The sequence below is a fragment of the Oryx dammah genome, unplaced genomic scaffold (assembly GCF_014754425.2).
Source record: "Oryx dammah isolate SB20612 unplaced genomic scaffold, SCBI_Odam_1.1 HiC_scaffold_18, whole genome shotgun sequence".
Lineage (NCBI taxonomy): Eukaryota > Metazoa > Chordata > Mammalia > Artiodactyla > Bovidae > Oryx > Oryx dammah.
In genome coordinates, this window is record NW_024070202.1 from 47,181,928 (window position 1) to 47,196,652 (window position 14,725).

The window sequence follows — 14,725 nt, forward strand, 5'->3', positions numbered from 1 at the left end:
CAGACTGTGCATGAAAGGCAAAAAGGGTTGGGGAATTCCCCCTCAGCAATACGACATTGAAGAGACGCAGAAACAAGCCTGGAACCACTCACCTCTAGAATTCTTGCTATATTATGGCTGATGCACATAATTGGTATGAGTTGAGTTTTCTATTACTGACAGTCAGAGGCATTCCTAACTGTCCCTGTTTCTGTACTAGCTGAGAGATTAAGTCTCAAGCTGTTAGTGAGGCACACTGGTAGAAGTGGGGAGGGAGTCCCTCTCTTGATGCAGGGTTGATTTCACCTACACAGTCCATGCGATCTCAGGACAGTCAGAGCTAACCTTGAAGGCTTCACGCTGGGACCACAACAAAACAGCTATGGGGTCCCATGTTTCTAGCCTCCTTGAATTGGCTCTGTTGATGGTAGCACCAGGCATTCCTTTTTTAAGTGCTCAGAGGGCCAACACAAACAAGCTTCCAGCTGATGCTTCCTTATACCTCCCACCTGGATTTCAATGACCTTCTGAATTGTTAAAGTGGACTCTTCCAAGGAACTGGGGAGAAACTGACCTTTTCATTAACCTGCTATCATGCTGACATGAAATGCTTCCTTCTTTCCTAAACACACACACACACACACACACACACACACACACACGTGAGTTTCGTGCCATATGGTTACACCTACTAAGAACAATAAAACTCAGAACCAACAGGGAAGAAAATCAGCCAGGGCTAGCACCTGGCACATTGCTCAGACAGACAGTTCCCAGAGCAGGTGAGCCAGACTGATTCTTGAAATCAGAGGCTGCCTTTCAGATGGGCAAGGCAGGAAGGTCAGCTCCCCAGTGCTCTTCTATGAACACCGTTTCTCAAGCATTATCACTTCAAGGTGCACCATAAATACTCAGGTGTTTAAAGGATTATGATCATCTAGGTGCCCTTACCTTTCCTTCTGTGATTTTCAAGGGGATTTCTAAGGCAATCATTCAACCTCAGGGAAAGCCCTTTCAAAAAACACTGTCCTGGAGGCCTCTACTTAGGAAGGATGCTATCGGAGGACGTAGTCCCCTAAACACCACACAGCACAGGGAGAAAGAAATGCCCGGATGCAAGCAGAAGGAGGCCTACCGCAAGAGGCCTGGGGTGGTGGGTGGAGAAATGACAGTCTAATAGCTTCTCGGATTCGTCGGTTCCGTCCATCTCCCCTTCATCGCTTGACAGTCGGCTGGCGAGGTCACCTCCAACTGGGGGCAGAGGGGGTTCCGGAGTGTAACCACTGTGATTCGAAGACGTGCTGCTGCTTATGCTATTTGCAGATGATGGTCTAAGGGCAAGAGAGAGCAAACAGAATAAACTTTTCTGAGGGAAACAGACCCACCCAGTTTCACGGAGCTCAGAATCAGAGCAATTAGCCTTCCCAATACATTAAGGAAGGCAGTTCGATGACAGACCTGCACAAGGGAAAAATTGAGGCTGAGAGGGGCAGCAGCGACCAGCTCTCTACGCGATCGGGTGGAGCTGAGACTCTGCCCTGCCTGAATGTGGGCACCAGGGAAAACTCCAACAGTGTAAGCGGAACAGAAAATAACAAACTTGTGTGGCAGAGAATTAATTCAACTTAAAACTAGTCATCTATGAATTCAGTGACAACTATTCATTCATTTGCATGTAAGGAATTTACACTTGCCCTGCAGTTGCTTCTCTCTGAAAGCAGACCATGATGGGAAGATCAACCAGATAAACAAGCTCAAATCAGTCAACAAAATGTCAGTGATGATGAAAGACAGCCTTACAAACAGAGCTACTAAACTACGACTTTATGACATTGTTACCATACCTACGTGAAAAAATGTTTTGTCCCAGATGGGACCACAATTTCCTCACCCCGAAGCCAAGCCTGTTTCTTAATATCAAGTCACATGTAGTTTAATTGTATCTTCTGAGGGTGAATGTTTCCATTTAATTTTTGACAAGCCACTAGACCCACAGATTGGCATGGCTGACTCAACAGTAGGTGTTGAAGAAATATGTTTCTCAATGAAGGAGTGAATTAATTCCATGTGTATAAACAATCCAACAGATCTCATCCCAGTCATGGCTAAGCTTATAGAAAAGCACTGTCACAGTAAGAGGCCCTACCAAGGCTTTCTAAGCAGCGAGAAACAAAAGAAAACATACCTCCGCATTAGAAGAGTCAGAAGAATGGTCATAGCTAGTTGTTAGTTGTTTTGATTGACCAGGGAGAAAAAGAAGTTTTAGAGAAAAAAAAAAATCAGGATTTATTTTTTTTAATGTGGACCATTTTTAAAGACTTTATTGAATTTGTTACAATATTGCTTCTGTTTTATGTTTTGGTTTTTTGGCTGTGAGGCAGGTGGGTGGGAATCTTAGCTCCCACATGCCCAGGGAATGAACCCACAGTTCCTGCTTTGGAAGGCAAAGTCTTAACCACTGGACTGCCAGGGAAATCCTCAGGAGCTTCAAAAAAAAAAAAGAAAGGTTTTCTGCATTCTGCTTTGAAAGCTTCAAGTAACATGAAGGGGCTTTTACTCACATACCTCTCTTCTCTCCCTCATTTTCACCTTGGACACTTTGTTGTTTTGAACTCTTTCTAGGTGTCAAATACCTGAGTTCAAACCAGATCCCCAAAGCACAGTCACATAAAAACAAAGCCACAAAGGTGGAGAACAAATTGATAGATGAATGGATAAATAAAACATGGTATATCCACACAATGGATTATTAGTTAAGTCTCAAAAGTGAAGGAAATTCAGGTATATGCTACAGCACGGATGAACCTTGAAGACATTACACTAAGTGAAATAAGCCAGTCACAAAGGACAACTATTGTATGATTCCACTTAAACAAGGTATCTAGAACAGTGAAATTCAAGGCAGAAAGTAGAATGGGGGTTATACCAGGTGCTGGGAATGGGACTTAAGTGTTTAATGGTACAGGGTTTCAGGACTGAATGATGAAAAAGTTCTGGAGGTGCACGGTAGTGATGGTTGTACCACAAGGTCCTTAATGCCACTAAAAAGATTTTTCTTTGCAAACAAAAGCTGGTTTCCATCTTCATCTGGACCTTGTTTCTTCTGGATGTGCTGCAGCCATCTTGCTACAGACTTTGAAGATGGAGCCAAAAGACTGAAGAGGGTGGAATAAAAGGGCAGAGAAGGACAGCCAAGCCCTGATCTCTGGGGACTGGTGCCCTTTCACCTCTGGACTTCCTGTCACCAGCAGTAAGAAATTTCCTAATTACTGAAGTGGTTAGTAAGCAAGGTTTTTTGTTACTTGCACTTGAAGTGTCCCAACAAGTGTGAAAAAGAGATTTTAACCTGTTTTTAGGACGCAGACTGTAGCTGGAGAATGTTAACTAATGGGAAAGGAGCTGATCTACCACAGAACCCTGATAAGCAGGGCACCGTGAGCAGCTAGAGCTGCGAAAGTCACAGATGAGGTGAGGACAAACATAGCAGGAGAGCTGAAAGGCTTGATATTTGGTTGTTGGACCCACGGGTCATCACCGTTACCTCACATAGCCAGATGACTTAGCACTGCCCCACCTGCCCACTCCCCCTCCAATCAACTTGCAAACTGACATTCCAGACAGGGGGCCACCAGCAGAGACTAGGAGGGAGCACAGGGCTAGAAAAAGGGGGACTGGGGGCTGTCCCTGGTCAGAGCCTTAATTGGCACTCCCAGAATGCCTATTGCCCGGCATATCAGCAGGCAGGATTCTTCCCTTGGGAAACTTAATGGTCACAGAGAAAAGGCTTCCACACTAGGCATAAATATCAACAAAAGGTTGACTGGTGATGTGATGACCTTATGGTTGACAGTCCCACACACAGACCTCCAATCAGCTTATTAGAGTCTTTTAAAATGAATGGTTAGAAATCACCAAACATTCCTGAAACAATCTCCAACATTAGGCTGACCAACCAAACATCAAACACATAAACACATACATGAAACAAACCTGGGGTAAATGAAGATAGGAGAGGAAAAGAAAGGAAACTAAGAAGCCTATCTTCAGAGATATTAGAATGGCATCACTTCTGCAAAAGATGATGTCTTGTAGAATATTATAAGAAGCAATCAGATAAAGAGAATTGGATCCTGGTGACTTCCTTGGCAGTCCAATGGAATCCACACTTAAGAACTTAATCCACAGTTAAGAATCCACACTTCCACTGCAGAGGGTAATGTTCCCCTAGTCAGGGAACTAGGGTCCTACATGTCACAAGGTGCCATCAAAAAAAGAAAGAAAAAGTAAAAATCAGAACCAGATCCTAAAATTTAACAAGTAAATCATAAATTATTTAATATATAGTTTTAAAGGTAAAGTAAAAAAAAAGTCTTTTAGACAGTGAAGAAAAGTCTTTAAGACAGTGGAACAAGAGATTGAGAGACAACAGCAGAAAAGGGTAAGAGAACAAAACAATCAGAGCAAAAGGTCCAACACCTAACTAACAGAAGGTTAAAGAGAATAAAGCTAACTGAGAATAAAATTATTTAGGATGTAATAGAAAATATCCCAGAAACAGGTGTTTCCAGATTTAAAGGATCTACTGAGTACCCAGTACAATGAATGAAAAAAACACCTATATCAAGGGGGATCCCTGGGAACTTTCAGAGCCTCATGCTTCAGAAATCAAAAATGGAATCAGAATGATACTGAACTTCTCAATACAAATCTTTGATGCCAAAAGTCAATGGAAAAACTGCTCTCAAAATTCTGTAGGGAAACAGTTTTCAACCCACTTATATATTCAGGGAGATGATCAATTAAGTGTGAGAGTAGAATAAAAACATTTTCAGGTGTATAAGGATTCTAAAAATTGACTTCCCATGTCCCTTTTCACAGGAAGCTAATGGAGAAAACCCTTCGTCAAATAAAGGAGCAAACCAAGAGAGGAGGTAGCAAGGGGCCCCGGGAAAAAGGTGCTCTAACACAGAGAGGGTAAAGTGAGCTCCAGGATGGCAGGAATTACTGTTTTTCACTCTCTTTTAGGACTGTTTGGTTTTTGAACAACATGTCTATATTCAGTTCAGTTCAGTCGCTCAGTCATGTCTGGCTCTTTTTGACTCCACGAACTGTAGCATGCCAGGGTTCCCTGTCCATCATCAGCTCTCAGAGCTTGCTCAAATTCATGTCCATCAAGTCGGTGATGCCATCAAACCATCTCATCCTCTGCTGTCCCCTTCTCCTCCTGCCTTCAATCTCTCCCAGCATCAGGGTCTTTCCAGTGAGTCAGTTCTTCACATCAGGTGGCCAAAGTATTGGAGTTTCAGCTTCAACATCAGTCCTTCCAATGAATATTCAGGACTGATTTCCTTTAGGATAGACTAGTTTGATCTTTGTGTACTCCAAGGGACTCTCAGGAGTCTTCTCCAACACCAAAAACTTAAGTTTCATTAAGGAAAAAAAAAAAATCTGGGGGCTTTCATGGTAGTCTATTTGTTAAGAATTCGCCTACCAATGCAGGAGACAGGTTTGATCCTTGGTCAGGGAAGATCCCACATGCCAAGGAGCAACTAAGCCCCTCAGGTCACAACTGCTGAACCCACATGCCACAATTACTAAAGCTGGCATGCCTAGAGCCCATGTTCAGCAACAAGAGAAGCCCTGGCTTGCTGTGATTACAGAAAGCCTTCTGGAAGCAACAAAGACCCAGCGCAGCCAAAAATAAAATAAATAAAAATAAAAGAGTTAACAATTAAAAATATATATACATATTTCTAAAAAGAAAAAAAGAAACATTTTTAATGGTTGAAACACTCAATAGTAAGTTCTGGGACTTCCCTGGTGGTCCAGGGGTTAAACCTCCATGCTTGCACTGTAGGAAGCATGGGTTTGATCCTTGGTCAGGGAACTAAGATCCTACATGCCATGCAGCATGGCCAAAAAGGAAAAAAAAAAAAAAATAGTAAATTCCAGTTGCTAGACAAAAAAGAGGAGGCGAGGGAAGGAGAATCATGGAGATTCGTGGAGCATGAAAACTGCGAGTTCCAGAGCAGAAGCAGCTCTGAGAGCAAAGAGAGGAACATGAAGGAAGGGTGCCAGGCACATGCATGCACGTGTACGAAGAAGGGGCTCTGAACCTTTTCCTTTTCAGGCCTGTGTCGCTCAGGGTGTGAGCACCCTCCCCGCAGTGATGGAGTGGTGGATGCTTTCAAGACCTCCTTCCAGCTCTGACTGCTGCCCTCCAGGGTGGAACTTGGAGGGATGGAGTGGGCTGGAAGCAGCCTATGTCTCTGAAAAGCCAAGGGTTGGCGAGGGTGACGGGGACCAGGGCCACTGAACATGAGAAAGTGTAGGAAAAGTCTCCAAGTGTGTTAAACTGCTGTCCAAGCTTTCTTCCTCAGCACTGCATCACGGCTTCCCTCTCCACTTACCAGTGTGGTCTAAAGCCAGTGCATATGATGACGGTCCGTCCAGTTCCCCTCAGGGAAACTTAAGTCCCCGACCCCACCACTCTGAGGAAGCACGAGCATCAGTCGAGAGCTTTGGGGAAGAGCACAAAGGAAACTGACCTTAACTGGGTCCCTAGTGGTAAAGAATCAGCCTGACAATGTAGGAGACACAAGAGATGCAGGTTCGATACCTGGGTCAGGAAGATCCCCTAGAGTAGGAAATGGCAATTCATCCAGTATTTCTGCCTGGAAAATTCCGTGGACAGAGGAGCCCGGTGGGCTGCAGTCCATGGGGTCCCAAAGAGTGCAGCACAACTGAGCGCACACACACATATATGTGTAGGCCTGTCACATATATTTTCTCATCAGAGCTACCCACTGCCTTAGGTGTGTGTAACTATGACCTACATGTCTCAGATGAGGACACTGGTTGCCAAGCTAATAAAAAGTGGAAATGAGACTGGTCTGTCTGCTTGACTTTAAAGCCCGAACTATTGAGAAATGGGTAGGAAAAGCCCAGGGACAAACCTAAGTCAAGGAGAGAAATGGTTTCCACTTTAGTGATTATACTATCAATGAGTCACGAACTAAAGTAGCTTTCACTGCAGACTCACCTCTGCCCCTTCTCGGGTTTCTAGGACCTTCTGCCTCTTTCCCCGCTGCCTTCGTCAGTCTGAGATTCATTGGTGTTTGCCATTTTATACTTTAGGGTGAGATGTGTGTTCATCTATGAGACAGAGGGGAAGGTGCCCAGACCTTGTCAGCATTGACCTCCACAGCTGACCTTTCCTCCCCTCCTGGGGGCCAGAGCCTGGCTTATTAGAGCCCAGCTCGACCCTCTGCACCTCCCTCTGCCTTTCCAAAGAGTCCTGATGGCTTTGGTTGGCCTGGTTATCCGTAGCCCTTGGGCTCTGTGGGGAAAGCAAGGTGTTCCCTTCGAGTTGGGGGCAAGAAAGCAGAGCATATAGGTATGTTATCCAAGGGCCCCCAGGTTGAGGGACAGAGGCCAGGAGGATGGGTGAATGGAAACCAGGCCATACCTAGGCCTTCACTGGCTCCCACTGCTTTCCCACTGACTACCATGGCCCTTCCTACCAGCTACCGTCAACTGAGTGCTTATTATGAGCTTGATACTCTCACTTAATTTTCCTTAGCTCCATTTGACAGATGAGCAGTTTGAGGCTAGAGAGGCTGAGACATGACCATGCTCATTTAGTCAGCAGACAAGGAGTTGATCCTTGCACTATCCAATCCTATTCCAACCCTTGCTAGTTGACTTTTACTTTTCTCATCCTAGGCTCAAGTTCCTCTTTTAGAAACCCCTTACAAGAATGGGTTGCAATTCAAAAATGAGAACTGGAATATTTTCAACGTTACCAAAATGATATTTAAGAAGTAAATGTTACATAGTTAGCATTTCCTACGAGAGAAATTCATAATTGGGAAGGGATTACCATAATTCTACTCACAAGTCATTCTTTTGGTCAATTCTAGATAATGAATGCAATTGAAATATCTATTATATCATCAGTATGAGGGAAATAATGATTTTAAGTCTTATGTGAGAACATTAACTTCTGATCATGCCTTTTGGATCTCTGATAGAATGGGGTCTTGTTTGAACCTAAAACAATCGAAAGAGAACGTTATTTCCCACTAACTTTGGAACAGTTTACCCCCTGAGTCTTCTGGTGCCTTGAAAAGCATCCTCATAAACTATTCTCTTACCAACATTTGTAACGTGCTCCTTGGCCTCCCCTTCCCTTTCAGAGACATTCTTTTTACTGATTAACCCCACCCTCTCTCTTCTGTTTCCCTAAAAGAAAATAAACACCTGGCATTTCTCTGTTGACAAATATTCCCCTGAAAATTACAAAAAAGAAACAGAAAGAAGCAGCTCTTAAGGTCGCCTGTTTTCTACCACTGCTTGGGTGTGAAGTGCCTGCATTGGTCAAAATCGATGGAGCAATGTATAATAAAAGAGAATTTTCAGGGGCTTCCCTGGTGGCTCAGTGGTAAAGAATCCACCTGCCAGTGCAGGAAACATGGGTTTGATCCCTGGTCCAGGAAGATCCCACATGCCACGGAGCAACTAAGTCTATGTTCCGCAACTCTTGAGCCTGTGCTCTAGAGCCTGGGAATCCCAACTACTGAAGCCCGCACACCCTACAGCCCATGCTCCACAATAAGAGAAGCCACCAGGATGAGAACCCCACACACCGCAACCAGACAGTAGCCTTCGTTCACTACAACTGGAGAAAAGCCCGCACAGCAATGGAGACCCAGCACAGCCAGAAATAAGTAAATAAAATAAATACAAAGTGGGGTTCCCTGAAGTTCTTAGTGAATCTGAGGTGATCCCTTGGACAGGCAGTAGGTTCTGGGTACATGTGTGATGAAAGCAGGGCTAAGATGGCTTCAGGTGGAGGCAGGTTTGCTTTTATATCAGGTACCATGAAAGGTTTTATGGGAATAAAATAGTTCCATTGCCACCACGAAGTATGAAAGCTAGTGTATACAGAACTGAAGCCCTGTCCAGAAGTTTGGAGCAGAACTGTGTCCTAGACTCTAAAGCAGGGGCAATCTCCTTCACCAACATCTGGCATTACATTGAGAAGTCATTATAAAAGGATCTTGCAAAACGAGGGGCAGAAAGGAAAGTGGCAAGTAAATAGATGATGACAATGGCTCGACATTGGTTATGATGATGGGGATATGTGGGTGCTGACTGTCTGACTCCATCCCAAATGTCTCCCAAATGTCTGAGGCTAAGGTTGGTGATTCCAAGGAGGCCTCTGGCTGTCAAACTGGTCAGGTTTGTGCCAAAGTAGAAGGCACAAGACATCCTGGTAGGTTGGTAACAATTGTCATCAAATATTTGCTTTTACTTTAAAATTAAATTCTATCTGCTTCTTCTATAACTCTATTCTCTTCATGCTTGCTTGCTGACTGGACAGCTACTCTTTGAGACTCATAGTGTGTGCATTAAAAATCATCAGAGGTTACCAGTATCTACACTTACATTGTATTATTAATGTTTCCCTTTTATGATGTTGTGGATATTTGAGTCTTATCTTCTGAACTCTAAGTTCTTGAAAAGCAAGATCTAGTTTCACTAATCTCTGTGCCCCTGCCTGAGAGTACCTAACAAAGTACCTTGCTTATGGAGCAAGGACTCAAATATTTCTCAATGAGGGTTCCCAGTCTTGTCACCTGGATATTGTCTGTGGCTCAATACGGTTGGTACTCCACTGCCTGTCAAAGCACACACGTGTGGATCTTAAATCACTCTAAATCCAAGAGGGTTTTCTTTTTTTCTTAAAATTGAAGTATAGTTGACTTACAATGTTGTACCCACTGTTTTCTATTCTTTCATTTCCTCCCAGGACAACCAAATAAAATCTCAAAGAAGTGGCTGAGCTTTCTTGGTGTGAAGGGAAATTTAAGGACAGACAGCTCCATCACACCAAATTTCCCTCTACCCTGACCACTGGAGAGTTGTGGGGAAAATTCACAAAATATTGTAACACATGGGCTCTGCTGCTGTGCTGACTACCCTCTTCTCCACAAGGCTTCCCTCTAATCTAAAAACCCAGGCGACCGTGGGATTTCCTTGGTAATCCAGTGGTTAAAACTCTGTGCTTCTAATGCAAGGGGCATAGGTTCAATCCCTGGTCAGGGAACTAAGGCCCCACATGCTGCACAGTGTGGCCAATAGATAAATATTAAATAAAGTTACCTATTGAAAAAAACAAAAAAAAAGCCAAACCAAACAAATCCCAACCAGGAAGTTGCCTGGGGCTGAGTGTCACTTTCAGGTATTTATTTACAGCTGACTCTTGCTCTGTGAAAACACAGGCTGTTGGATTTGGGTCTGTTATGAGGTACGACACTGATGGCAACGATGGCCACAGTGAGCATGACAATAGGGACAGCAATAAAATCCAGCGGACACTACGTGGCAGACACTGGACTGAGCCCCTCACACACATTCTCTCATTTCAAGTTCACAACTGCCTCACTAGGCACGACCCCGGTGACTCCCATTTCACAGGAGATCAGACCACACTCGAACCAGGCAGGCAGTCACTGACCATGGACTCGAGGCTTCCATCGCCGAGGGGGGACTTACCTAGGAAGCACAGAGTTGGGTGGCCTGGATTTTGCAGGGGACGCGACTTTAGGTTCTGGGCCCGAGCTCCCTGAAGGTCCCGGCAGTGAGTCCTGCGCCGGCCCGGGGGGATTGGGAAGTACTTCCCTTGCCGAAGCCAGGAGATGCTCTTTATCTTTAACTTCTTTTTCCCGGGACTTGGCTTTGTGTTCCGCCAGGAGGAGGTCAAATTGCTTCTTCCGGCCTGGGACTGCCCTCCGATGGCTTAGTGAGTGAGTCTAAGGAGAAGAGAGATGGAAAGCACAGCCTCTTTGATCAGCACATAAACCTGCTTCCCCAGGCCCTCCATTTCAGAAACTGCAATTCATGGGAATTTAGAGGTGCTTGAAAAGTCAACTTCAAGGCAACAGCTCCTGTTCTGCGGCTGGGAAGAGGCAGAGACCACACAAAACGCAACCGTGCCCTACGCTCCTGGCGTTAAGGAGCCAAAGCTTCCTCCGAAAAATGGCCAAAGATGACGAGCTTCAGCGCTGAACCCCTGAGGACCTCCCTGACGACAGGCACCGGTGAGGGCGCGCTGGAGTTAATCCAGGTGCAGGTGGGAGGCTCGCTTTGGCCCAGACACACAGAGACACCAAGCAGAGAGGGCCACGGCCTCCATCCCAAGAGGCACTAGCAGTTCAGTATGAAATACGGGGCTGGGGGCTACCCACGGGCGGCCGCTTCGGGTCAGCTGTCCCCTGGCCACCCCGGTGCGGCCAGATCAGGGGCGCAGCGGCTCGTCCTCCCCTCTGGGGCTGCCTTTCAGGGCGCTGCCGCCGCCGCCGCCGCCGCTGCCGTGCTGCTCCTGCATACATTAAAACGTAGCAGGGTTTAGAACCGCCTGTGAGTGCCTATAAATACAATTTACTGTCTGGCCTCACAAGTAACAGGGGAAGCCTATTTTTTTTTTTTTCCTTCTTAAAAAGCCAGCCAGCTTGAGGCAGGCACTCTGCTACCATGGAAGAGAAGAAAGCATTTCCCTTACAAAGAGCAGCTGGGGGTCGTGTCGAGGCTCCACACCCTGCCGTGTGCAGAGAGTGGCATGCAAACATTTCGACAAAGGCCCCAGCGAGAGCAGGAAGTATTTTTTATGGAAAGAGAAATACCTTGCAGGTGAGGGATCTTGTGCAAGGTTTCTTTGTCTCGGGATCCAATACTCCACAGTGTTTATTTGGGTCAAATTCTCTCTCTGGTTTAAGAAACAAACAAAAAATATAAGAAAAAAGGAGACTAAATAGGATTTGGCATTAAGACTACATTTTAAAAAAAATGCACATTTGCACCAACAAGTGAGACATTGTCAGGCAATCTGTTTTGTTTTTTTTTTCCCTCCAACCGGCTGCTAAAATGCTTCCAGAACCGCTGGGGGAAGATGGCGCTTCTCTCTGAACCCAAGAGTTCCCATGTCCAGCTTTGGTGGGGATGTGGTAGGGATGGGAATGCACAAGGGGAGAGGGTGGGTGGGCAGCAGAGGGAAAGGAGCCACGTGGTTCTCAGGCTTCATTTCACTCCAAACATGTCCCCAGGCACCTCTGGGTAAAGCTGGCTGCAGATGGGGCTAGAGCCACTGGAAGGCCCTGGGGCCACTTTCTCCCCTGGGGTAGCTCCAGGAATACATCACTCTCCCCACACTGCCCTGCTTTCCTAATAGTTTGAGCCATTTGAGTGGGAAATTATTCCTTGACGTGTCAGTGTGACCTGCCTCTCTCACGCTTTGGAAAGTCCTCAGCACAAGGCCTTTCATGCAGCCTTGCTGCCTGGATTTCCCTGATTCAGGAACATGTAGACAGGGGCAGGTGTGGGATTTACATTGAAGCTGAACCTGCAGGTGTAGAGAGGGCAGGGCCTGCTGGCCTTACAGTTGCTCTGGCCCTGGCCTGGAGCCTGGTGCCCCAGAAGGGAATGAGCTGGGCAACTGGTCCCCCTGGCACAAAAGATGGTTGAGGGAAGCAGGCTTTCCCCAGCTCCTGCCTTCCCACTAGAGTCCTGATGGCCCCTGTCGAGGTGACTTCTAGGGAACCTGCTCTTTTTATGCTCATTTTGGATCCTTCTTCCTTCTGGGCTACAAAAATGTTCTCCTCTCCTAGAAAATGGAGGGTTGTGAGACAATCTCTTAAAGACACTGCAAGCTTTATAGTTCCACCTCTTGATGGCCTGTGCCATTTCTGGAAGACACCCAGCAAACACCTGAGTCCTGCAGGGCAGGAATGACACGGCTCTTCTGGGCATTCACAGAGATGGGCAGCAGTGCAGGCGGGTTGGCGGGTGGAGGGGCATGGATAAACTTGGTGGCATGTCTCCTTCGGGGCCTCCGATGGCTGCAAGCTATAAAGAGGTTACCTTGCCTGAAAAACTGTCTGAACTTGCTGGAGTAAAATCTGACCATAAAAAATGAATGCATTCTATTTTTAAAAGAAGGTTTGGGAGCTGTGGGATGGTTGCAACAGTGGTGATGATGATGTTTGCAATAAAACCATTCTCATATCCAAGACAGATTTCCTGCTTGGCTATCAAAAGGCATCCTGCCCTTTCTTTTGCTTTTGTCTTCTTTTCTTAAGCTTCATTTTCTTAAGAAGAGAAAACTGTTAGGCCTGGAGATGTTTGCTTCTTATGAGCCCTCTCTGCCCACCGAGGAGGGTCTGGGCGCCAGGCCCCAGGCTGCCTGGTGCGAGTTCCTTCCCTTGGACCTGGTGGAGTCAGCCCTGTGCCCAGATCCACACCAGCACTCGTGTTGGCCTGGAACTGAACAGGTTGTTTGGCTGGGGGCAGGAGCTGGCTGCCAAATGTGAAAGCGAGAGAGAAATAAGCAAAAGACCCAATGAGACAAAACCACCAAAAAATGCAAAACCAACAAACACACACAAAAAATCCCCAAACAACTTCAGATTAAGATGCCGGCTGAAAGCCACAGTCATGCTTCTGCCAGGACGAGGGAGCCCAGCCTCACTGCGCCCAGACAGATCCAGCAGCTCATTCAGGGATGCCACCTCCTCTGCAGAGCGACAATGACCTTTCTCTGCAGGAAGAGAGCTGGGTGCAAAGGGCTCTGTCCACACAGAGAGGCCCCCACCCTCAAAGACAGTGCCAGACTCTGCCTTTCTTGTGGGACAGTGGGTGAACAGGGCATGGAGAGATTTTCAGGGTAATATAACTGTGTAATTTAAATGCTTTGGGCACAAGGTACTTTTCAGACCCTAACTTTTTAAAAGTTACAGACATAAAAGAAAACCTGAAATACAGATAAATACAAAGTAAAAAATAAAAATGACCCACAATTCTTGGGGGCACTTAGGAATTATGTTCATGCCAGGGGACACAGCTTCTCTCTCACAGGGCAGTTTTCTCTGTATGGTGGACCCTTGAATAACTTGGGTTTGGACTGTGCACGGATATTTTTCAGTAGTATATACTGCAGTACTACATGACTGGAGGTTGGTTGAACCTGTAAATACAGAGGAACCACATACACAGAAGACCTACTAGAAATCATATGGGGATTTTCAACTGCATGGAGGGCTGGCACCCCTAATCCCTGCGTTGTTCAAGGGTCAACTATATTTTTCTTTCTTCTGGTTAACATCTAATAAATGTCCAGGGTATGTGAAGAAGTTATAAAATTTATAGCTTTTCTTGATCTTTTGGAGAAAGTAAAACTGCCAGATTTCCTTTCATAACAAACCCAAAGCAAATACCATCCACTTGGGGGACACAAGGGCCAACCACTGACTTAAGGACTGGCCATGTGCACTTTTCTGGGTACCTCCAGAGTGCCTTCTCTGACAACCAAGTAGATTGCAGAGAGACCCCTCAGCACCCATCTGCTATGCCAGTCTAAGTGTTCCCAAGTGGGAATTCCAGTCTGCTTATATGAGAAAGGCATCTGTAGCCCCAGACCACAGAATGAACCTGGAAACCAGTGAGACCAAAGGATGGAGATGGGCAGACAGCACCAAGGTGTGACTGCCCCAAGCCTGCCCTGAGCTACCAGGAGATATCACAGTGGGCTGTCCAAGTCTGCAGCCCTGAGACTTTTCAGAATCTCGGGGCGATTTATCCTGTCAGAGCGAGGACAAAGCCCTCTGAATCCACAGAGTGCTGTGGGGGTGCAGAGCTCCCTGCCTTGGGAAAACCAGGATAACTCCTGCTAAGTGCTGAGCTAACTCAG

At 46.0% G+C, this 14,725-nt stretch overlaps 1 protein-coding gene across 5 annotated transcripts in view; it reads right to left on the reverse strand.

The window, feature by feature from the left end:
• The window catches only part of ATXN7L1 (ataxin 7 like 1), a 256,387-nt gene that overhangs the window by 15,385 nt on the left and 226,277 nt on the right, over window positions 1–14,725 (reverse strand). For all 5 annotated transcript variants that reach the window (XM_040260795.1, XM_040260794.1, XM_040260793.1 and 2 more), the window contains 3 exons: window positions 11,667–11,749; window positions 10,540–10,796; window positions 1,115–1,310 (listed from right to left, as the gene is read on the reverse strand). In XM_040260795.1, the coding sequence (XP_040116729.1) occupies window positions 1,115–1,310; window positions 10,540–10,796; window positions 11,667–11,749 (536 nt within the window). The remainder of the gene's footprint in view (window positions 1–1,114; window positions 1,311–10,539; window positions 10,797–11,666; window positions 11,750–14,725) is intronic.